The 22,852-nt window shown below is 38.0% G+C and overlaps 1 protein-coding gene and 1 non-coding gene across 2 annotated transcripts in view; both read left to right on the top strand.

Moving 5' to 3' along the window:
* The window catches only part of HELQ (helicase, POLQ like), a 40,743-nt gene that overhangs the window by 4,969 nt on the left and 12,922 nt on the right, over positions 1 to 22,852 (top strand). Inside the window, exons 3-11 of the mRNA XM_068974979.1 lie at positions 959 to 1,137; positions 1,708 to 1,908; positions 2,338 to 2,410; positions 4,766 to 4,863; positions 6,035 to 6,133; positions 7,822 to 7,967; positions 13,557 to 13,796; positions 18,146 to 18,287; positions 18,640 to 18,744. Of these exons, the coding sequence (XP_068831080.1) occupies positions 959 to 1,137; positions 1,708 to 1,908; positions 2,338 to 2,410; positions 4,766 to 4,863; positions 6,035 to 6,133; positions 7,822 to 7,967; positions 13,557 to 13,796; positions 18,146 to 18,287; positions 18,640 to 18,744 (1,283 nt within the window). The remainder of the gene's footprint in view (positions 1 to 958; positions 1,138 to 1,707; positions 1,909 to 2,337; positions 2,411 to 4,765; positions 4,864 to 6,034; positions 6,134 to 7,821; positions 7,968 to 13,556; positions 13,797 to 18,145; positions 18,288 to 18,639; positions 18,745 to 22,852) is intronic.
* Positions 7,125 to 7,196, top strand: TRNAC-ACA (transfer RNA cysteine (anticodon ACA)). Its single transcript has one exon. It is a non-coding gene; the product is annotated as a tRNA-Cys (tRNA).

Raw genomic sequence — 22,852 nt, 5'->3', positions numbered from 1 at the left:
TATGATCCTTTTCATGAATTCCACCTTGCTAACTTGTGGAAACTCTAGATTTTGTTGTTTAGTCACTAAGTCATGTCTGACTCTTGCAACCCTATGGACTGTAGCTGGCCAGGCTCCTCTGTCCGTGGAATTTCCCAGGCAAGAGTACTGGAGTGAGTTGCCATTTCCTTCTCCACGGGATCTTCCCAACTCAGGGATTGAACCCATGTCTCTTGTGTCTTCTACATTGGCAGGTGGATTCTTTACCACTGAGCCACCAGGGAAGCCCTAGACATCATGGTTAATAACCCTAGTCTTCTATGGTTTAAGCAATCTCATCAGTTTAAGGATTTTTTTTTTTTTTTTTTTTTTTGCCACACCAGATCTTAGGTGCAGCATGCGGGATCTTATCCCCTCATCAGGGATCAAACTCAGTCCCCCTGCACTGGGAGTCTTAACCACTGGACCACAGGGTTAAGTCCCTCTCATCGATTTAAAGTGGTATTGAGACCATTCAAACCAGCTCCCTTTAAAAGCTGGTTGAATAGTCTTTCTAGGTTTGTGTAAATTCTCTTTTTTTTCCCCTCTTGGCTCTGTTTCTCTGTTGGGTGAATGAGGAAGGGAAGCTTACACAGTGTTCTTACCTAACATAAGAGAAAGACCTTAGAATTCACACAGATTCTTGAAATGCCCCTTAGCCCCTCTGATGTCCTAGGCGATACGTCTTGTCCAGCAGGCCTGCATGCCCGGTGGAATCTTAGACCTCAGTCTGCAGCTGGCTATTGGGTAAACTAGTTGCCCACCCCACCAACCAGGCCTGAACTAGTATACACACCATGCATTGGAGATTTTTTATATTTATATATAGTTACATTTATTACTATGAGAAGATGCTACACAGGGTAGGATTTGATCTTTTCTTCTTAGAAAACTTTGTAGAAGGGAAAAATAAGGCTTTTTCTTTTTTTCAATTCCACAGAATGGCAACATACTTGCTTAACATTGAAATCTGTGCAAGAAAGAAAAAATTTAATATATTCCTTGCCAACAAGTGGTGGAAAAACCCTCGTGGCTGAGATTTTAATGCTACAAGAACTACTATGCCGGCGAAGAGATGTTTTAATGATCCTACCATACGTGGCAATTGTTCAAGAAAAGGTGTGATTTTTTTTTTAAAGAAAATGGTATTTGTTAATGTTATTTTGATGTTCAGATATGAAAACTAGAATAAATGTAACAACTTTTTCTTGACTGAGAAGAGGTAGCCTTATTGATAGAGAATTATTATTTTTAGGATATGAAGAAGCAGTGTGGTGTAGTTACTAAAAATCTCTTCTAATACTAATTACCTGTTTAAGAAAGAGGTTTTTCCCCCCTAATCTTGTGAATTAAACTCCATTTCAAATGCTCTACTGATATTTAGCATGCTTTTTCAAGCAGAAACTAACCAATTATTTTATCAAAATAAATGAGTTATTCTGATGTTTTTTAATATCAGAAAAGACAATTAAAATTTATTTTTACATTTATTACATAGTTTAAAAGTGGCATTCATTTGCAAGGGTCAATACATTAATTATGACATTTCTTAGATGTATATGTTTTAACTGTAACCTTATTCCCATTGATTTATATTAAACACTATTTTAGATTTTTTTAGATCCCTATGAACATTTAATAATTAGAGTTCTTATTTATCTGACTTTTTTGTTTATTTTAATGTTCTAGATTTCAGGTTTGTCAAGTTTTGGAATAGAACTGGGTTTCTTTGTTGAGGAATACGCTGGAAGCAAAGGAAAATTTCCTCCAATTAAAAGAAGGGAAAAAAAATCATTATATATTGCCACTATTGAAAAAGGACATAGTCTGGTGAACTCCTTGATTGAAACTGGAAGAATTAGCAGTCTGGGTCTGGTTGTTGTAGATGAGGTTGGTTACTATGTTTGTTGATTTATTAACATTTCTGTTATACTAACACTTATGTGTATCTGTTTGATACCTAATGAGGATGAGTAATTTATTTTAATATACAGACAGTGTGTAGATGAAGGCATTTCATGCTTAGTAATCTTAAATTCAGTTTTGTGTCAGTTGTTTCTTGAAGAGTGAATATATGTCCATATGTTCAGTTTTATGGTAGTACTGATGAATTCCTGATCCTAGGACATTGTCCTAGGGATAACTTCAATAAATTAAAATATCAGTGAAATAATGTATATGTACTCTAGTTGGTACATGACTAAAATGCTTGAGTTATAAAGCATACATTGCTTCTTCATTTCATCAAATACATGCTTGTTTTATATAGGTGTTATATGCAGATTTCATTTTATCTTTTTTTTTTTTTTAATCTCAAAGTTGCACATGATTGGTGAAGGAACCCGTGGGGCTATACTGGAAATGACTCTGGCAAAAATCCTCTACACCAGCAGTAAGTTTTTTTTTCAAATGTGGTCACTAGTTGATTTATAATCAAGAGACCTATAAAAGACTTAATCCTATCACTAGCTAGATTATGTAACCTAAAGTAAGATGCTTAAGCTTTCTGTCTTAGTTTTTTATTTCTAAAATAAGTTTATACATTTTTGTTGGATGCATGAGTAGAATCTTGAAGATAAATTAAGTTAGCATTTGAAGATGTCCCCATCAGTATCCTCCACTTACTAGCTCTGTGTGCTTAGGCACATGACTTAACCGCTCTTTCCTCATCTGTAAAATGGGCACAATAATGGTACCAACATGATGGGATTGTTGTAAGAATTACATGCTGTAACACATGTGACCGGCACGTTCAGCCATGCTCAGCACATAGCACAGTAAAGGTCTGCTGCTGTTGCCATCATCAATATCATTTAAAACAATGTCTGTAAATAGTCACTTTAAGGAGCTATTTTGCAACATCAGATAGTCTCTAAATGTATATGAAATATTTATTCTAAATGTCTTCTCTATTTTTATATACTATTGTAATAGCTTATTATGTCTTTTAATAGTTTATAGAAAATTACTAATCATAAAGGTCAGATTTTAAGAATTATTTTTAAAATTCTGATAACAGTGGTATTTAGGCAGATTGTAGCACTTTATAATCATTGATTAAAAGATGTTTACTGAGTACCCACTGCATGTCAGGCCCTATTTTAAGTGCTAGGGATGTAGCAGTGAATAAAACAAAGTCCCTGCCTGTATCAAACCTATATTTTAATGAAAGTGAACAGATAATAAACAGATAAACAAGAAAACAGTGTGTCAGATAGTGACAAATTCTATGGAAAAATATAAAGCAGAGGAAGAAAGGAGAATGATCGTCTACTTGTCACATCCAGTGTGCACTGATAGTTCTTGTCTTAATTTCTTTTCAGTATTTGAGTATTCATCATTCTTTTTGCTTTTGGGTGCTGAAACACCATTCTGTCTTCGTTTCCCTATTGTCTTTCTGTGAGACCAATCATGTGTTAGCACTGAGAGGTAGAACAGCGTAATGGCTAAGGGCAGACTCTGCAGCTGAATTCCAATCCTGGCTCACTTTTAACTTGTGTGTGACCTTGGGCAGGTATAGTATATAGTATAGTAACTGTGCCTCTTTTTCCTTGTGCATCAAAAATGGAGGACAGTGATAGAACCTTCCTCACTGACTCGCTGTGGAGACAGCATGAGTCAATCTTTATAAAACATCTAGCATAATACCTGCACATAATGGACATGTGTTTGCTGTGTACTTATGTGTATACTTTTGTGCACTGCTGCTGAATACTTATGTACACTGATGCTGTATACTTACATGAATACTTATGTATACTGCTGGTGTATACTTATGTGTATTCTTATGTACACTGCTGCTGTGTACTTACATGAATACTTATGTACACTGCTGCTGTGTACTTATGTATACTACTGCTGAATACTTATGTACACTGATGCTGTATACTTATGTGAATACTTATGTACACTGCTGCTGTGGACTTACATGAATACTTATGTACACTACTGCTGTGGACTTATGTGTATACTTATGTATACTGCTGCTGAATACTTATGTACACTGATGCTGTATACTCACGTGAATACTTATGTACACTGCTGCTGTGTGCTTACATGTATAGTTATGTATACTGCTGCTATATACTTATTTATATAAGTATACTGACACATATTTATGTGTCTTTCTGTCACCAATGCCTTGCACTTAATAGATATTTGAACAAAAGGGCTCTCTTCAGTTTCCCCTTTTGTTCACCTTTGTGACACTACTTGCTAAGTGTGTTCATTGTATACATTGGTGTTACCATATTCATCCCTTGTTTCCTTCTTCATACAATTTCTGCTAATTCTCATCCATACTCATGACTTCAAAGTCTTCCTGTGTTCTGATGGCTCCCAATTTGTGTGACCAGCTTATACCTCTCTTCTGAGTAATATCATCTGCCAGATTAATTGTCTGATTATAGAGTTGATTGTTGAACAACACAGGTTTGAATTGCATGGGTTCACTTGTAAGTGGGTTTTTTCAGTAATAAGTGCTACAGTACCACAGGATCTGTGGTTGGTTGAATCCAGAGATGCAGAACTGAAGATAAGGAGGGCCAAGTAGAGGTTTTACATGGATTTTCAACTATACAGAGGGGTGGTGTCCCTAACCCTCATTTTGTTCACAGTCAACTGTGTTTGTCTCACCTGCCCCCTCTTTCCCACATCACTCTGGAAAAATTACAAACATGAAAAGGTTGCTAAAATTACTGTTATGATATACTAAATAACAAATTTTTCTCAATACTTCTTTTTTTAGAAACGACTCAAATTATTGGTATGAGTGCAACGTTAAACAATGTTGAAGACCTACAAAAGTTCCTGCAAGCAGAATATTACACCAGTCAGTTTAGACCAGTATGTATCTAAGGTTTGATTTGTTATGTATCATTTTTGGTACATATCATATTTGTAGCAAACATACTATATAAGAATTCTGAGAATGATGAAGGTGTGTAATGCCACTCACTATATCTACATGTAACACGTCTGTATGGAGAGAGCATACGCAGTGGGGTCAGGGAACTTGGCCAGGATGGGTGCCCTGCTCACAGACTTCAGTGAATATTTATTGAATGAAAATTTTCAGACCCATTCTGCTTTTCCACTTTATATTCTGTAAGGTAAATTTTTTCATCCGGTAAGAATTTACCGATTCATGTTTTGAGTTATTGACACATAAAAAAGTTTATCTTAAAAATTAAGATGTTTTCAAAGATTTAAGTTTTGATAGTTATAATGCTTTTTTAAAATAAAGTAAGACCTCACATGTATATAAATTTGAATTCCCCAATAACAGTATTCCCAAAAGGCTTGAAGAAAATAAGTACATATTATTCATAGTTATTTGAAAGAAGCTTATAATGTACATGTACTCCGTAGTCTCTGTGTCTAAATAGGTTTTCAGAAAATAATATTTTAGAATCACAAAATTTTATCGTGAAATTTGGTGTTTTTACATTTGCACCAAATGTGAGAATTTTCAAGAGATAGTTCCTGACCTTAATTGTCAAGCTAGATGGTGTTCTGTAGGTGGCTGTGTGGTACAGTGGATAGTACATGAGCTTCTCAATGCTATTCTTTAAAAAATTCAATAAGCTCTATTTACAAACTTCTTTTGTCTACAGATACTTAAGTTGACAATAATTTGGTGGTATTCACATTAAAACTGGTGACTAATAAAGTTTTAAATCTGGAGGAGTAACACAAATAACTCCTTAATAAAAGATAAGTGTGAACACTTGGCTCACCTTTACTTCCTCTTGTGACAAGTACAAGTGTCTGATTTTCCTTTTAGATATGTGCATATTTAATTCAAAAGTATTTCCTCAAGGATAGTAATCCCTATTTTGATTTAAAAGCAAAAAGAAACTTAAATGGGAAAGAAAGAAATTTAAGTTGAAACATTCTGCATACCTTAGGAAAGCTAAACTTTTTGTTCTGATTTATAATACATTTTACAAGATTTGAAACTGTAGAAAAAGGAATTTATATATGATATTAATTGCACATGTCCTTTTAATTCAAGGTTGAATTAAAAGAATATCTGAAAATAAATGACACAATATATGAAGTTGACAGCAGAGCTGAGAATGGCATGACTTTCTCACGCCTCCTTAATTATAAGGTAACCTTTATAATCCCTGATAGTGAGGTTCCTAGACTTTGTGCCCAGCTACCCTGGGACACCACAAAGGAGTCACATGGGTACCATGGGAAAGTTTAGATATTTCAGAGAAAAAAGGCTGATTGTGGACATCTGTTGGACACCATATAAATGACTGGTTCAAGAGAGTTTCCAATGTCAATATTAGATCACACTACATTCCTTCCTAGGATAGTGTATCTTTGTGAAGTTGGTGATTTTTTTTCTTTTGTTCTTTTGCACTTACTGTAAGCAAATACATGTGAAAATCAATGTGGAACAGGAAATGAGGGTTTCATGGTTTGAAAGACTGCAGGGCCCAGGTGTGCATACTTCTCATTAGTGGGTTATGATTGTTATTTAAGAATGAAATGAAAAATTTTTTTTTCAACTGACATTTGTTGTTATTCAGATGGCTACTTATTTATGAAGAAATGCATACTTGTTGTTTGGACCTGACCACCTAATAATCAGACTGTTTGGTATTTCTTTTGACCTTGGGGCTCCATGGACTAAGAAAGCCTGAAGATCTTTTCCATAAATGTTTATTCATTCAGCAGCAACAGTAATACAAGAAGAAATATTTGTGGGCTCTATAGCTCAGATATTGGTGTATGAAAATATGGATGTCTACTGTGCTAGTGTTCTGTGGTTTTCATGGAGGACATTGAAAAGGGAAGAAAGAAATTTTACAGCAGTTTTATTATTCCATGAAGGTATATGGGGCTTCCCTGGTGGCTCAGTGGTAAAGAATCCACCTGCCAATGCAGGAGACAGGGGTTCTATCCCTGGGTCAGGAAAACCCCCTGGAGAAAGAAATGGCAACCCACTCCAGTATTCTTGCCTGGGAAATCCCATGGACACAGGACCCTGGCGAGCTACAGTCCATGGGGTTGCAAAAGAGTCAAACATGACTGAGCGACTAAACAATAACATAAAGATATATGATTCTAAATCTGTATCTTAGCCATCTTCCCTGGTGGCTCAGATGGTAAAGCATCTGCCTACAATGCAGGAGACCCAGGTTTGATCCCTGGGTTGGGAAGATCTCCTGGAGAAGGAAATGGCAACCCATTCCAGTACTCTTGCCTGGAAAATCCCATGGACGGAAGAGCGTTGTAGGCTATAGTCCATGGGGTCGCAAAGAGTCAGACACGACTGAGCGACTCTACTTTCAAAGTTGAAGAAAGTGAGGAGATTTTAAATAATTTTACATGTTTCTTTGTTCTTTGAGTTCTTTATGTCTGTTTGATAAATATATGAAAACATGTCCTATGGTATGATTGAGTATGTTTTTGAAAACTGTTAGTAATAGCAAGAGGTTTAACTTATTTATGCAGTTCTTTGACTATTATTAGGATCAATTTGTGTTTCTCTCTGTGGGCTTCTTCTGCTTTGGTGAAGATGGGCGGGCCATAGAGTTATTAATAAAATTGATTATTTTCACTTCCTTTATTTAAAATTAAATACACCTAACAAAACCCTAATAGCAAAAGTGGGACTTAACATTTTGCTGTGTAATATAGGTTGCATCTTTTCTTTTAAATGGTCATATTTATTAAATGAGAAGTTCAAAATTGTGGTTGATTTACTCACCTTTCCAAGCACACTGGTAAAATGAAAGGCTTTCATGGTTGCTAACTACTTTATTCCTAAATCTTGTTGTGCAGTATTCCGATACTCTGAAAAAGATGGATCCTGATCACTTGGTAGCACTGGTGACAGAAGTTATTCCCAATTATTCCTGCTTAGTCTTTTGTCCCACTAAGAAGAACTGTGAAAATGTAGCAGAAATGATATGCAAAAGTTTAAGCAAGTATGTTAATCTTCTAAAAATATTCTGTTTCATTTTTATCATGATCTACATACCTGTATTCTGTTTATTTAACAAGCACTGATTACTTTTTGCAGACATTATGCTAAGTTATTATACTAGATTCTAAAGGTCCTGGCCTTCAGGGAAAAAAGCTGAACTGTGAAATTCACAGATATGAAATGGCCAGAGAAAAATTCTAAGGCTACGTGTAAGAGAATGCTGACTAATACAACAGCTTGGCTCCACAGTGAGTCACCTTGAAACCTTTTTAAAACCTCAGTGCCCAAGCTACCTCCAAGACAAATCAGAATATTTGGGAGTGGGACCCAGGTACTACTATTTTGTAAACCTTCTAAGCAAGTCCAACGTACAGCCAAGGTCAACCGCTAGCCTGTGTCATCAGAGGAGTAATCAATAATCATTGTAGAGATGAAGGCCTATGTGATCAGTGTTATAGTCGCTCAGTTGTGTCTGACTCTTTGCAACCCCATGGTCTGTCCATGGAATTCAAGCAAGAATACTGGAATGGATTGCCATTCCCTTCTCCAGGGGATCTTCTCAACCCAGAGATCAAACTTGGGTCTCCTGCATTGCAGGCAGATTCTTTACCATCTGAGCTACCAGGGAAGCCCCATGTGATCGGAGGACTAATCAATAATCACTGTAGGGATGAAGGCCTATGTGATCAGAGGACTTATCGGTATAGGGATTAATCATATCTTTAGCTTAACTTTCTCTGTAATTAAATACTGTTGCCTTTGTTTTCTTAGTAAGCTTCACACTTGGATTGTGTGGACATTGGAATTGAATTTGCTAAATAATAAAGAAATGTACTGCTTTGTAATTGTATAGTATTTTAGCATTGACTCTGTTATAGAGATAAGTACAAAATGACCTTAAGTATGAACAGTTTTAGTTTTTTCTGTACCTTTTTGTCCCATGTGTTGTTTTAGCATATTTTTCGGACTTCTTATGGGCCCCTGAGCCAGTGCTATGTGATTATGCACAGATCAGTACCCTGGATTCTAACCCAGCCCTCCTCCACTTGCCCCCACAATCCTACATTGGCTTAATACCGAGTTAAACTCATTGGCTAGCACAAAGATGCCGATGTTTGGGATAAAGTCAAGGAGTGTTTCCCATTTCAGTAACAGAGTCTGACTTTAAAATGATGATATAGGAAACCTAAGGAAATTAAATTATCATTGAAGGATGCTCAGTGAGTCATTTGTTTTCTTAGAATAAGGTAATATAGTCCCGACTAAGTGGTGCGGAAATTTAGAGACAGACTTTTGACTGTGTGAAATGAGACTGATTGTTGGTCAAGTTATACCCTTGACTTATTTTGCTTTTTGGAGATAGTAGTTTATTTAGGTCATAAATGTTGATGTTTAATATTGACATACTTAAAAATTTGGTTCCCCAGAACCTTTAGTGAGTGAATTGTAATGGACCCTTGATACTTTTGTAAAGAGATAGGACTTAACTCTTTCTGAAGGAAAATTTCCTCTAAAATACATTTTCCATATTACTTGCTGCTTTCTTAAGGTAAATGTCCTGAGTATACTCAGCAGAGGCCACAGGACTGGAAAAGGCCAGTTTTCATTCCAATCCCAAAAAAGGGCAATGCCGAAGAATGTTCAAACTACTGCACATTGCACTCATTTCACATGCTACCAAAATAATGCTCAAAATCCTTAGAAAATTCCAGAAAAATACCTACTTCTGCTTCATTGACTACACTAAAGCCTTTGACTGTGTAGATCACAACAAACTGGGGGAAATTCTTAAGGAGATGGGAATACCAGACTACCTTACCTGCCTCCTGAGAAATCCGTATGCACGTCAAGAAGCAACAGTTACAACTGGACATGGAACAATGGACTGGTTCGAAATTGGGAAAGAAGTACATTAAGGCTGTATATTTTCACCTTGCTTATTTAATGTCTATGCAGAGTACATCATGAGAAACGCTGGGCTGGAGGAAGCACAAGCTGGAATCAAGATTGCCAGGAGAAATATCAATAACCTCAGATATGCAGATGATACCACCCTTATGGCAGAAAGTGAAGAGGAAAAGAGCCTCTTGATGAAGGTGAAAGAGGAGAGTGAAAAAGCTAGCTTAAAACTCAACATTTAAAAAATGAAGATCATGGCATCCAGTCCCATCACTTCATGGCAAATAAATGGGGAAACAATGGAAACAGTGACAGACTTTATTTTCTTGGGCTCCAGAATCACTGTGGATGGTGACTGCAGCCATGAAATGAAAAGATACTCCTTGGAAGAGATGCAGTGATAAATCTACACAGCATATTAAAAAGCAGAGAAATTACTTTGCCTACAAAGGACCATATAATGCTGTGGTTTTTCCAGTAGTCATGTATGGATGTGAGCTGGACCATTAAGAAGGCTAAGCGCCAAAGAATTGATGCATTTGAACTATGGTGCTGGAGAAGACTCTTGAGATTCTTTTGGACTGCAAGGAGATCACACCAGTCAATCCTAAAGAAAATCAACTCGGAATATTCATTGGAAGGACTGATGCTGAAGCTGAAGCTCCAATACTTCGGCCACCTGATCTGAAGAGCCAACTCATTGGGAAAGACCCTGATGCTGGGAAAGATTGAAAACAAGAGGAGAAGGGGACAGCAAAGGATGAGATGGTTGGATGGCATCGCTGACTCAATGGACGTGAGTTGGAACAAGCTCTGGGAGTTGGTGAAGGACAGGGAAGCCTGGCGTTCTGCAGTCCGTGGAGTCGCAAAGTCAGACACGACTGAGCAACTGAACAACAAACAATAAAATAGTTTAGCTCCCATCTTGATGGCAGTTAACTAAAATGTTGTCATATTTAACGCATACTTTTTCTGTTTTTCTGTAATTTGTACATAGATGAATATAATCTAGGGCTAAATGGTTTCTGATCTCAGTAGTATCTTGGAAAGATAATTTCTTGAAAGTCATGGAATATCAGCCCTTATCTTAATTATTTGCCTCCTAATCATAACTTTCACAGGAAGCAGGTACAGTACAATCTCCTAGAATATGCTTATTTTGTGTGTTTAAGTACAAAGACTGAAGCAGAGTTTTCCCCAAGTGATTGTCTCAACCTCAAGGAAAATTATCTTTTTTATGGCTGTTAGTGCTTTGGACTTCTAAGTCAAGAATGTCTTTTAAACACTATTTCCTGACAATGGCCAAAGCTCTGATTGTATCACTTTCCCTAAAAATCTCCCTAATAGTGATACCACAGTGCTTCTTAGCTTAGATTCATGCTAAAATCTGACCCAATTTACTCTTTCATCCTTATTTCTTCTACTCTTTATCCAGCCTGCACATCATCCAGACTGACTTCTTGTCTTCCTTTATTCATTTATTTCTGGCTGTGCTGGGCCTTCGTTGCTGCGCACAGGCTTCCTCTAGTTGCAGCGAGCAGGAGCTGCTCTTGGTTGTGGTGCTCAGGCTTGTCATTGCAGTGGCTCCTCTTATTGCAGACCATGGGCTCTAAAGCTCAGTAGTTGTGGCGTACAGGCTTAGTTGCTCCACAGCATATGGAATCTTCCCTAACCAGGGATTGAACCCATGGCCCTTGCGTTGGCAGGCAGATTCTTAACCACAGGACCACCAGGGACGTCCCTACTTGTCTTCTTTGTTTATGCTTTGAGCCACCCATTTCCATGCCTGCGATCATGCTTTACCTTCTGCCAATAATGTACTTCCCCACCCCCTCACAGTGAAAGAGTTAACTTAGGCAGGTTGATAAGGAGTCCAAGCCTAAGGCCCCTTTAAGGAGGAGGTCAGCATTCTTTGTTTTTCCCATTTTTTTGACGTAGGCAAATAGTCCTTGTAGGCAGCAGTATCTCTTGTTCAAGGACATGCCTGTTTTTGAGCTTTGGATGTATGTTGTGGGAGACGGTCTGGGTAAAAACTTCCACAGCCTTGAGCTCTGGGTTAACCTGTTCCTTCTGGCTAATCTCATGTTGATGTCATCCCAGGGTGTATGTTATGGGAAAGGGTCTGGGCAAAATTCTCACAGCCTTGAAGTATTTTTTATCTATTCTCAGCAGCTAGGTGAGTAGTGTATAAGGCCCCACTTAAATCAGTGAGGCGGGTACTCTATTACCTTCTTCTGATGTCTTTGTCAGAAGCTTTTTCTGTCACTCACTTTAAATAAAATCTACACAAAGCTCCAAGTGACTGAGACTGTCTTTGGTCCCGGAGTTAAATCTTCTCCCTCAGAGATGACGAATCTGGCAGTACTGTTCACCACTTAGCTATCAACTGCCTCCTCTAAACTGTTCTTCAGGACCCAGCTCACATCTGAACTTCCCCCCACAAAACCCTTCTCCATAGATTCATGTCTTATCTGGTAATTTACAAATAATGTCTCCCTTCTCTTAAAGTATAGGGTAATTGTCCTTAAGACTTAATTCCTTGAGAAGAATTTGTTCCTTTCAGGACCTCAAACTCTGACTGGAAAATAGTAACATAAAGTCTGTAGCTCCCTACCCAGCTGTCACTTCTGGTTCTTGCACTGTTGACTTGCGACCACTTTCTGCCCCATTCTTCATTGTCTCCTTGCCACCCATTTCTCAGCTTCTTATGAAATTACTGGACTTGTGCATTTAGCACCAGCCAGAGCTCTCTGTGCTTTCCATGACGCTTGCTGCAACAGTGCAGAGCTGCCTGTATTATATTTATATCTTAGACAGTATTTTTGGGGTTTCCCAGGTGGCGCTAGTGGTGAAGAACACAGCTGCCAAAGCAGGAGACATAAAAGAACACAGGTTCGATCCCTGGGTAGGGAAGATCCCCTGGAGGAGATGACAACACACCCAAGTATCCAAGTATCTACCCGAAAATCCCATGGGCAGAGGAGACTGGCGGGCTATGGTCCATAGGGTCACAAAGAGTTGGACACGACTTAAGTGACTTAGCACGCACACAGGCTATATTTGTGTGCTACTGGTATTTTGAAGTTGCTATACAGTCAGTTAGTAGTTAGTTGTACTTAGTCTTTCCTTTTTTTCTTTTCTAGAAAGGAATTGAGAAAAATAGATGCTTCTAGGTAAGGAGGCATTGTAGGATATTACTGAGGCTTCTCAAGTGCTAATATTTAGACAGTGTTTTACACATAATTCATATGCTTTAATATATATAATTTTTATCTTCAGAGAAGAAAATTTATGACAAAGCAGTTCATCTTCACTGAAGATGTATTTTCTTGCGAAAAAAAAAAAAATTGTAACTTCTAGAGCAGGTGTTTAAACCCAGCATTCATGAATTTATAGGAAGTACAGGATTGAACCTCAGGAAGTACAGAAACCCTCTGAAATTATATGCAAAGTGTTGTATTAATGTGAATATCTGTTTTTTCCCTTAGTTTTAAGCAGATTTTCACAGGACTTTGTGATCCCCAAATAGGCTGAGAGAAACTGCCTGTTAATGAAATCAGAATTAGAATTCTAAGAACGTTTTATGTACTTACATCAGTAAAAGTAACACGATTTTAAAAGGAAAATGTTTACATGTAGGTACTAAAATTAAAATGCTCTGATCAAAGGTTCTAACAGATCTTTTCCCTAGGGAATATCTGAAGCACAAAGAGAAAGAAAAACAGGAGGTGATTATGAACTTGAAGAATGTCAGCGGTGGCAACCTGTGTCGTGTGTTAAAGCGCACCATCCCGTTTGGAGTTGCTTATCACCATAGTGGCTTAACCAGCGATGAAAGGAAGCTCTTGGAGGAGGCCTACTCCACAGGGGTCCTCTGCCTGTTCACCTGCACATCCACCCTCGCAGCAGGTGTTAACCTACCAGCGAGAAGGTTAGATACAAGTCATTGTCGGTCAGGCTCCAAACTTTTCAGTTCCCAGCTTGCCAACAGGGTTTTTGGGTTTGTTTGTTTGTTTGTTTTATTCTTTCTCAGTAATGAATGAGGATTTATCAAATGTTTCTTCAGCTTTTGCTGAGTTGATTGTTTGGTTTATTTCCTTTAATATCTTAATGAAAAATGGCATTAGTAGATCTCTCTCTCTCTTTTTTTAAATGTATATTTGGCTGTGTCTGGTCTTAGTTGCCCCTCATGGCCTCTTTGGTGCAGCACGTGGGCTCCTCTCTAGTTGTGAGCAGGTTTAGTTGCCCCACGGCAGGCGGGATCTTAGTTCTCCAGCCAGGGATCGAACCTGTGTCCCCTGCATTGGAAGACAGATTCTTAGCCACTGGACCACCAAGGGAAGTCCCTTAGTAGATCTCTTGCTAGTATTATTCCTTCTTTCTTTAGTCCTCTCCCTATCTGGTTTTGATATTAGGGTTTATTATTCTAGTTATGTAGAAACAGTTGGCAAGCTTTCGACCATTTGTTTTTAATCTGAAAGAGTTTATTTAACGTAGAGATTTCCTGGACACCTTAGAGAACTCATCTATGAAGACTTTTGAGTCTATTAATAGTATCTTTTTTTTTGTTCAGAGTAGATCCTTGTTTACCTTTTTAGTTATTACCAAAGCTGTGGGCCTGTGCAGTTGATTTCCACTCTTAGTTATTGATGACGCTAAAATTTGTGACTTTTTTTTTTTTCAAATAAATGGTCAATTTTTATAAATCATCCAAGGGCTTTGAACTATATATTTTATGTTGGGTATGCACTTTTATGTATCTCAATGAGATCGCAGTTATTAGTCATGTTATCAGCGCCTCTGTTTTCACTGTAATTCTTTGATCAGTTCCAGAGACATCTGTTAGTTTTCCACTGTAATTATGGAGTTACCAACTTCTTCTCTTTAACATTTTTACAGTTGTTTGCCTTGTAGTTTGTTTCACAACTATTTAGGTATATAAAAGTTTACTCCAAATATCCTATGGCTGAATTACACCTTTTATCAATAGAATAAGTCCTTGTTTTCCTCAGAATGACTTTATTTTGAACACTAGAACTATATATATATATATTTTTTTTGCCAACTATATCTTTTTCTGTTCTTTTGTTTTCAAACTGTCACTTAGGAAGTTTTCCATTTTTTCAAACAATTGTTGAAATAAAAAAAGGAAGTTACATATTTTATTTCTCTTGTGAGCAATGGTTACTCTTAAAAATTTAACAGTGGTAATCAAATGTGTTTTTCTATGATTTTAGAATTGATAACTGTATCCTCTGCTCAACATTACAAGAGTCTTAGCATTTGTATATGTTTTCTACTCTGTCTTATGTATTGTTGCAGTTACCTAAAATGTTAGGTCTGTATTTTTAATTTTCTCTCATTTAAAAAAAAAATTATTTATCTTTAATTGAAGGACAGTTGCTTTACAGTGTTGTGTTGGTTTCTACCAAACAACTTCTCTCATCTTATAATCAATAACTATTTAAACTTACCAATAAATCATACCTGTGTGGGTTTTTTGTTTTGTTTTGCCTACCACTGCCCCTTGTATCAAACATCTTCCTTCTGTGATCCATTTTTTATTTTGCCATCCTTGGGTAATTCTTTTTAGATGATGCATTGGAAATAAAAATTTTTGAACCTTTGCATAGTTGAAGCTATCTTTAGTTTAGCCTCACATTTGAACACCTCGCAGAGAACAGAATTCCAGGTTCAGTGTTTTCCCTTAGGAGCCTTTGTAGTATTCTTCTGTGTCTTTAAGGAGCTAGTGGTGGACATTTTCGTTTTTATATAGGCTTGCTGTTTCTCCCTCTCCAGAAGCTTGTAGGCTTTTCTCTTTAATCTCAGTTCAGTTCAGTTGCTCGGTTGTGTCCGACTCTGCGACCCCATGAACCGCAACACACCAGGCCTCCCCGTCCATCACCAACTCCTGGAGTCCACCCAAACCCATGTCCATTGAGTTGGTGATGCCATCCAACCATCTCATCCTCTGTCATCCTCCTTTTCTCCTGCCCTTAATCTTTCCCAGTTTCAGGGTCTTTTCAAATGAGTCAGCTCTTCACATCAGGTGGCCAAAGTATTGGAGTTTCAGCTTCAACATCAGTCCTCCAGTGAACACCCGGGACTGATCTCCTTTAGGATGGACTGGTTAGATCTCCTTGCAGTCCAAGGAACTCTCGAGTCTTCTCCAACACCACAGTTCAAAAGCACCCATTCTTTGGCACTCAGCTTTCTTTATAGTCCAACTCTCACATCCATACATGACCACTGGAAAAACCATAGCCTTGAGTAGACGGACCTTTGTTGGCAAAGTAATGTCTCTGCTTTTTAATATGCTATCTAGATTGGTCATAACTTTGCTTCCAAGGAATAAGTGTCTTTTAATTTCATGGCTGCAATCACCATCTGCAGTGATTTTGGAGCCCCCCGAAATAAAGTCAGCCACTGTTTTCACTGTTTCCCTATCTATTTGCCATGAAGTGATGGGACTGGATGCCATGATCTTAGTTTTCTGAATGTTCAGCTTTAAGCCAACTTTTTCACTCTCCTCTTTCACTTTCTTCAAGAGGCTCTTTAGTTCTTCTTCACTTTCTGCCATAAGGGTGGTATCATCTGCATATCTGAGGTTATTGATATTTCTCCCGGGAATCTTGATTCCAGCTTGTGCTTCTTCCAACCCAGCGTTTCTCATGATGTATTCTGCATATAAGTTAAATAAGCAGGGTGAGAATATACAGCCTTGATGTACTCCTTTACCTCAACATTTTGTAATGTGTTTGCTCAGTTGCATCCAATTCTTTACAACCACGTGGACTATAGCCTACCAGACTCCTCTATCCTTGGGATTTCCCAGGCAAGGATACCAGAGTGGGTTGTCATTTCCTACTCCAGGGAATCTTCCTGACTCAGGGATCAACCCACATCTCTGTGTCTCCTGCCTTGGCAGGCAGATTCTTTACCACTGGACCACCAAAGAAGTCCCTAGATACTTCTGATTCATAGGGCTTAGCCATTGGGTACATGTTCAGTCTAAAGTTTTATGCCTTTCTTCATCTTAGAGTAATTATTTTCAGTTCTTTCTTGTATTATTTTTTTTCTTCCATTTTCTCTTTCTCTGCTTTTATAACTTTAGTTAGATAATTAAATTGGTCATTCATTTCTCATAACTTTTCTTACACATTTTTCAGTCTATATGAGTTATGTAACTCCTTTACTTTATATATTACAAAATCAGTTTTTAATTATATCCCACTAACTATATTCATTCATTATTCAGTTCTTCAGTTGAGTTGTTTAAATGAATTAATTTTTTATTTCTAAGAACTCTTTTATTGTTCTTTCTTTATAGTACTCTGTTCTTCTATAAATACAGTACCCTTCAAAATTTTCTGTGCTTTACTAATTCAATTTTTTAAAGTTCTTTTCTGTTCCCTGTATTATCTGTCTCTGTCAGATGTATATTCTGTATGTTCTCATTGTTTTTCTTCTGTGTCGTTTGTTTTCTTCATGTATTAGATAATCTTGTCTGTCCATTGAGATTTATAAATAAAGGAGTTGGTTGAATAGTTTAGGAAAATAGCACAGATTTTCTCTTACCTTTGAACAGGAAAGCTGGCTATAGACTTCTGTATACATAAATAGGATTGAAATCACCATGTTGTAGGTCAAAAACAGTTGAAATCTGCAATTTTATGTAGTTGACAATACAAATTCATAAATAAATACGCATATGTTAGTGGCCTGTTGGAGAAGGAAATGGCAACCCACTCCAGTGCTCTTGCCTGGAGAATCCCAGGGACAGGGGAGCCTGGTGGGCTGCCATCTATGGGGTTGCACAGAGTCAGACATGACTGAAGTGACTTAGCAGCAGCAGTGGCCTGTGGTCAGATTTTTCATTTATGGGGTATCAAATCAAAAACGTTTTGAGAGCATTGCTATAGTGGATTGATCATAAGCTTTGCAGCTAAGCAGACTTAAGCTCAAATTATGGTTCTGTTAATTACTAATCTTGTTGGTTTTTATAAGCTACTTATCTGTGCTTCAGTCAACCACTTTGTAAGGGAAAATTAAAGTACATAGAATATTATCACCACAAGTTTTATAAGATTACAGATAATGTACATAAAGAACCTAGAACATCATAACATAGATTACTGGTAAATAGTAGTTACGTATTACTTTGAGTTAATATGTCACTAAACTGAATATCATATAAAAATAATGAAATGAAGAGTTTAAAAATAGATGCTAATGGTATAGATCTAATACCACTTTTAATTAATTTTATCAATTCCATAGAGTTATATTAAGAGCACCCTATGTTGCCAAGGAATTTTTAAAGAGGAATCAGTATAAGCAGATGATTGGCAGAGCTGGCCGTGCTGGAATAGATTCTGTTGGGGAGAGTATCCTTATATTGCAAGAAAAAGACAAGCAACAGGTAATAATCTGGTTGTTAGTTGGTGGTTTTGTTGTCTTTTCTCAGTCTTTAATTTCACCCTTTGATATCATCTTTTAAAAATTAATTATTAATATTCCTTTGAATAATGTTTCCTTCTCTGTGATTAAGCATTAGAAAGAGTAGCTTGAATAGTTCTGTATTTCAATGAAAAATAATTTCCCTATCTTCTTCCATTTTCATGTGGATACCTGCTAAATTCTTATTTTTCTGTCTCTCTGTTTTTTTCTCTCTCCCAACCTCCACAAGATCTATGCAAATTATAAAATTTTATATGGAACACAATTTATTTTTTATAATAATGTGAAACATAGTATTGCTTTAACTCTTGTAGGTATTGGAGTTAATAAGCAAACCATTGGAAAACTGCTATAGCCATCTTGTTCAGGAATTCACCAAGGGAATCCAAACTTTGTTTCTTTCTTTGATTGGTTTGAAGGTATTTTTTTTTAATATTTTTATATCTTATTGCTATTATTTGAGACAGTGGCAGTTGAAAAGTTTTGAAAACTGTAAAGAAAGTTGAAAAAAATGTTCACTTCTATATAATGTGAAAAAGAGCAGTCTGTGACATGATAAATCTGAAACTGGATTTATATGTGGATTTTTAATCCTTTGAATTGTATGGAACAAATAATAACTGGGCATCCGTTACAAGTAAGAGACTTTGGTGGATACTGTGGGGGATAAAGGAGCTTTAGAAGCATGGGTCCTGATGTCAGATAATCCAGCATCTCTGCCTTGGTAAGAAAAGATCCCCTGTAAGTCCTCTGACCATAATAAACATTTGTGAAGTCAGTATAGCCTTTATCAGGCAGAAAGTTAAAAAAAAAAAAAAAAGTTGGGTGGGGCACAATGGGAAAACACTCTTTTCCCTAAGATTAGAAATTGACTCTTTTTTCAGGTTATTCTTGAGTAAAACCTCTTTTTTAGGCTTATTCTCTTGCCCAAGGTCCCTCAGTCCCAAACTGGTAAAGCCAGGGTTTGAATTCAGCTTTATCTAACTAAAAACGAGGAGTCTTAATCTATCATATAGCCTACCTTTATTATCCCAGATTGGTGTAAGTGAAAGTTCAAAAGGTAATTGGTAAGTAAAAGATATCATGAGACCATTTTGGTTGCCTTGCAGATGAATGGTGTAATATTTTATCCCCTGGCATAAGATCCAAAGGCTACAGAAAAGAAGAATTAGTCCTGAGTATTGAAGGAGATAGAGGTTTTAGATAAACAGAGGGAAGGAATAAGCCGTTCCAGGCACTTAAATTGAAAGATGAGAAACCTTAAGATGATGTGGAATAACAGTCAATAGACTGGATATTGTAGCTATAGAGGAAGGCTGAAGATGACCTAATAGTAGGAAGTTGGGTGGAGAAAGTTGGGCCAGACTGTGTGCCATAGTTGGAGAGGGTGGGAGAGAGTGCTTAAATACTAGACTGAAGACTTGTAACACAGTCACGTATCAGTGGAGAAATCGTCAAGGTGTTTTGTGGTGATTTAGAGCAACAGCTCCCATGTCACACATACCTATGTCCCAGCCACAGCTCTGGTCTCTTGTTACCCTGTGTAAATTACTCTCACTTAAAACTCACCAAAAACTATAAAATGCTGCTGAGAGAAATTAAAGAAGACCTAAAGAGAGTCTTCTCTAAAGACCTAAAGACCCTAAACGGAGAGAGTCTTCATGAATTGGAGCGCTCACTTTTGTTCAAATGTTACTTCTTCCCACATTGGTCTATAAATTCTGTGCAATCCAATCAAAATCTCAACAGGTTTTGCTCTTTCTTTTTTTTTTTTTTTTTTTAGAAATTACAGATCGATACTGAAATTTATTTGGAAATGCCTTAGGGTAGGCAAAGATTTCTTGTAAGGAAAGCAAAAAACATAAATCATGAAAGAAAAAAATCAATTGACCTCATATTTTTATAATTCTCTTCAAAAGATGCTACTTAAGCAGTGAAAAGGCAGGAAGAAAATATACATCTGACAAATACGTGTGTGTCATGAGTTAGAACTCCATGCAAGGCAATGGAATTGAGGCTTCACTTGAGACCAGTGCACTCAGGTACAGGAATCCTGGGGGAGCCGACTTGGCCACAAGGGTGTGGTTTTACGGGCCTGCGATGCCAGATCCATAGGGCTCAACAGTTTCAGTAAAATTCTGTGTTAACAATTGAAGTACAGCAGCAAGAAGACCAGGCAGAGTCAGCTCAGAAGATTAGCCGGTAGGCAACTGTTGTTCCAAACCTGCCCTTACGAGGCTTCTGGGCCCTGTACTGAGAAGAACAGGCCATCAGGGTTCTTCCTGCACATTGAGGTAAGGCTTCACCACAGGGCCCTAGTTGTGGAAGAAGGCTGGAATTACAGACAGGGTGGAGAGGCAGAAAAATCTTTGGAGTTAGAATTGAAGAAGTCAAGTCCTCCAGACAGAAACAACCAGTGGGATAGGGGTGAGAGGCGAGAAGGGCAGGGTGAGTTCAAGAGGTAGGAGGGTGGAGGTGGGCATCTGTGGGGATACTAGGTTTTGGTGGAAGAGATGGAAACTCCAGGAATTAGAACATAACACTTGTTGCGCCCTGGGACGCAGGGAGCCTCCGGTGATCATTTCTCACAACTGTGTTTCAGACACCCTGCTAGACCCTTGGTATGTTTTTATCTCTGATCTTTGTGTACCTTTGAATGAAATAATGTAGTTCTGCTTTCACACAAAATAGAATCCGAGGCAAAAAGAGGCCACACAGGCTGCTTGCACACTTTTCCAGGTGCTGAGGTCCTGCCTAGATCCCTGTGATGGCCGCCCAGCTGGTCTCCTGGCATCAGCTGTGCCCTGCCTTCCCACACCCCCTCCATATTATTCTTCAATAGATCGATCTTCTCCAAATATAAATCCCTTTCTGTCTAAAGTTTGTTAGTGGTTGCCTCCCACTGCTGTTAGGATTGAGTCCAGATCCCTTATCACGGTCTTGTTTAGTCGCTGAGTCGTGTCTGACTTGTTGGCAACCCCATGGGCTGTAGCCCACCAGGCTCCTCTATCCATGGAATTCTCCAGGCAAGAATACTGGAGTGGGATGCCATTTCCTTTTCCAGGGGATCTTCCCGACTCAGGGATCGGATCCTCATCCCCTGCATGGGCAGGCAGATTCTTTACTGGCGAGCCACCTGGGAAGCCCTTACCACGAAGCCTGGCATGCTGCAGTCCATGGGATCGCAAAGAGTCAGACATGACCGAGCAACTGAACAACAGCAGCACTGTGTAGATTTGGCCTCTGCCTTTCTCTGCATCCTTATCATCTCTCAACACACTCTGACACTCTGCACGCCAGACACACTGCCCTTCTGCTTTCATTTCATGTTGTATGCCCTTCCTACCGCAGTGGTCTGCAAGCCTGGGACTCATTCATCTCAGCGCTCCGTCTCACCCACTCCTGCTCCACCATCAGACTCCCACTTCACCACCACTTCCCTGGGGAAGCCTTCCTTTACCCCCAAGTGCAGTCAGTCTCTTGGATGCTATTTGTAGAAACACCCTTCTTTCCTTTAGTAGCGCCCATCAGTTTGTAGTTGTATTCTTGTTAGTGACTTTCTTTGGCTGATAACTTTACCCACCCTGGAATGAAGCCCTGGGACAGGTCCACGTTTATTCTCCTGTATCACCAAATCCCAGTGACTAGCATAGTGCCTGACATGTGGTTGGCATTCGGTAAATACTTGAATTATGGTCTGGCTTTGGAGTTGGTCATGGCTGCATTTGCAGGTTGGGGCAACAGTGGAGAACCCAGCTTTGAGAAGCCAGAGATAGAAGCTATCCCAGTGAGTTAAAATCACTATGTCTAAAAGTTTTTACAGAGGGATACAAAGATAACGTGATGGTAGCTAGAAGGATCAAGTAAAGGGGTTGGTTGGTTTGTTTACCCCCAGTGTTAACTGTACTCAGTTAAAAAACAATATAGAAACTAAGTATGTTGATAATCTGTAAACTGAGTATCAGTTCTTGAATATCTTAAAAGTGCAGTTTTAGCCTGAATGAATATTATGTTAAGGATGGACTTTTATTAAAAGGAGAAAAAGCAATAGGAAATGTCCCTGCTCCATAATATTTTTTGTTACCCTTTATATTGGTTTACTGTGAAATTACTACTCAAGTTTTCCCACTGAAATATCATCGGAATTGAAATAGAGAGAAATATGCTCATTGATTGACTATATTTTAGTATAACATGCTGATTTCATTAAAATTGGCTAATGTAAGTTATGCACACTCAGAGTCAGTTCTACGTCTGAATGCCTCCATTGCTATTATAAGTTCTAAACAGTGAGCTAGGGGAGAAAAAAACGGCAGCAAAAGAACAAGGAAAGGAGATGGGGATGAGAGAGACAAAAAGAGGTAGAAAACTGCTGTTTATTTTCAGGTAAAATGTCAGGGAGAGTATTGCCGGATCCTGCTTTAGTGGAGACTTTCAGTTGTGTTTTCCATATGTGTTTTTTAAATACAATTTTTAGAGCTAAAGAATATTTTCACATGTGGCTGGAAGGGGACAGAGAGAGGATTT

Source organism: Capricornis sumatraensis, chromosome 7, assembly GCF_032405125.1.
Source record: "Capricornis sumatraensis isolate serow.1 chromosome 7, serow.2, whole genome shotgun sequence".
Lineage (NCBI taxonomy): Eukaryota > Metazoa > Chordata > Mammalia > Artiodactyla > Bovidae > Capricornis > Capricornis sumatraensis.
The sequence above is the reverse complement of the archived record's forward strand: the minus strand, read 5'-3'. Positions and strand labels throughout refer to the sequence as shown.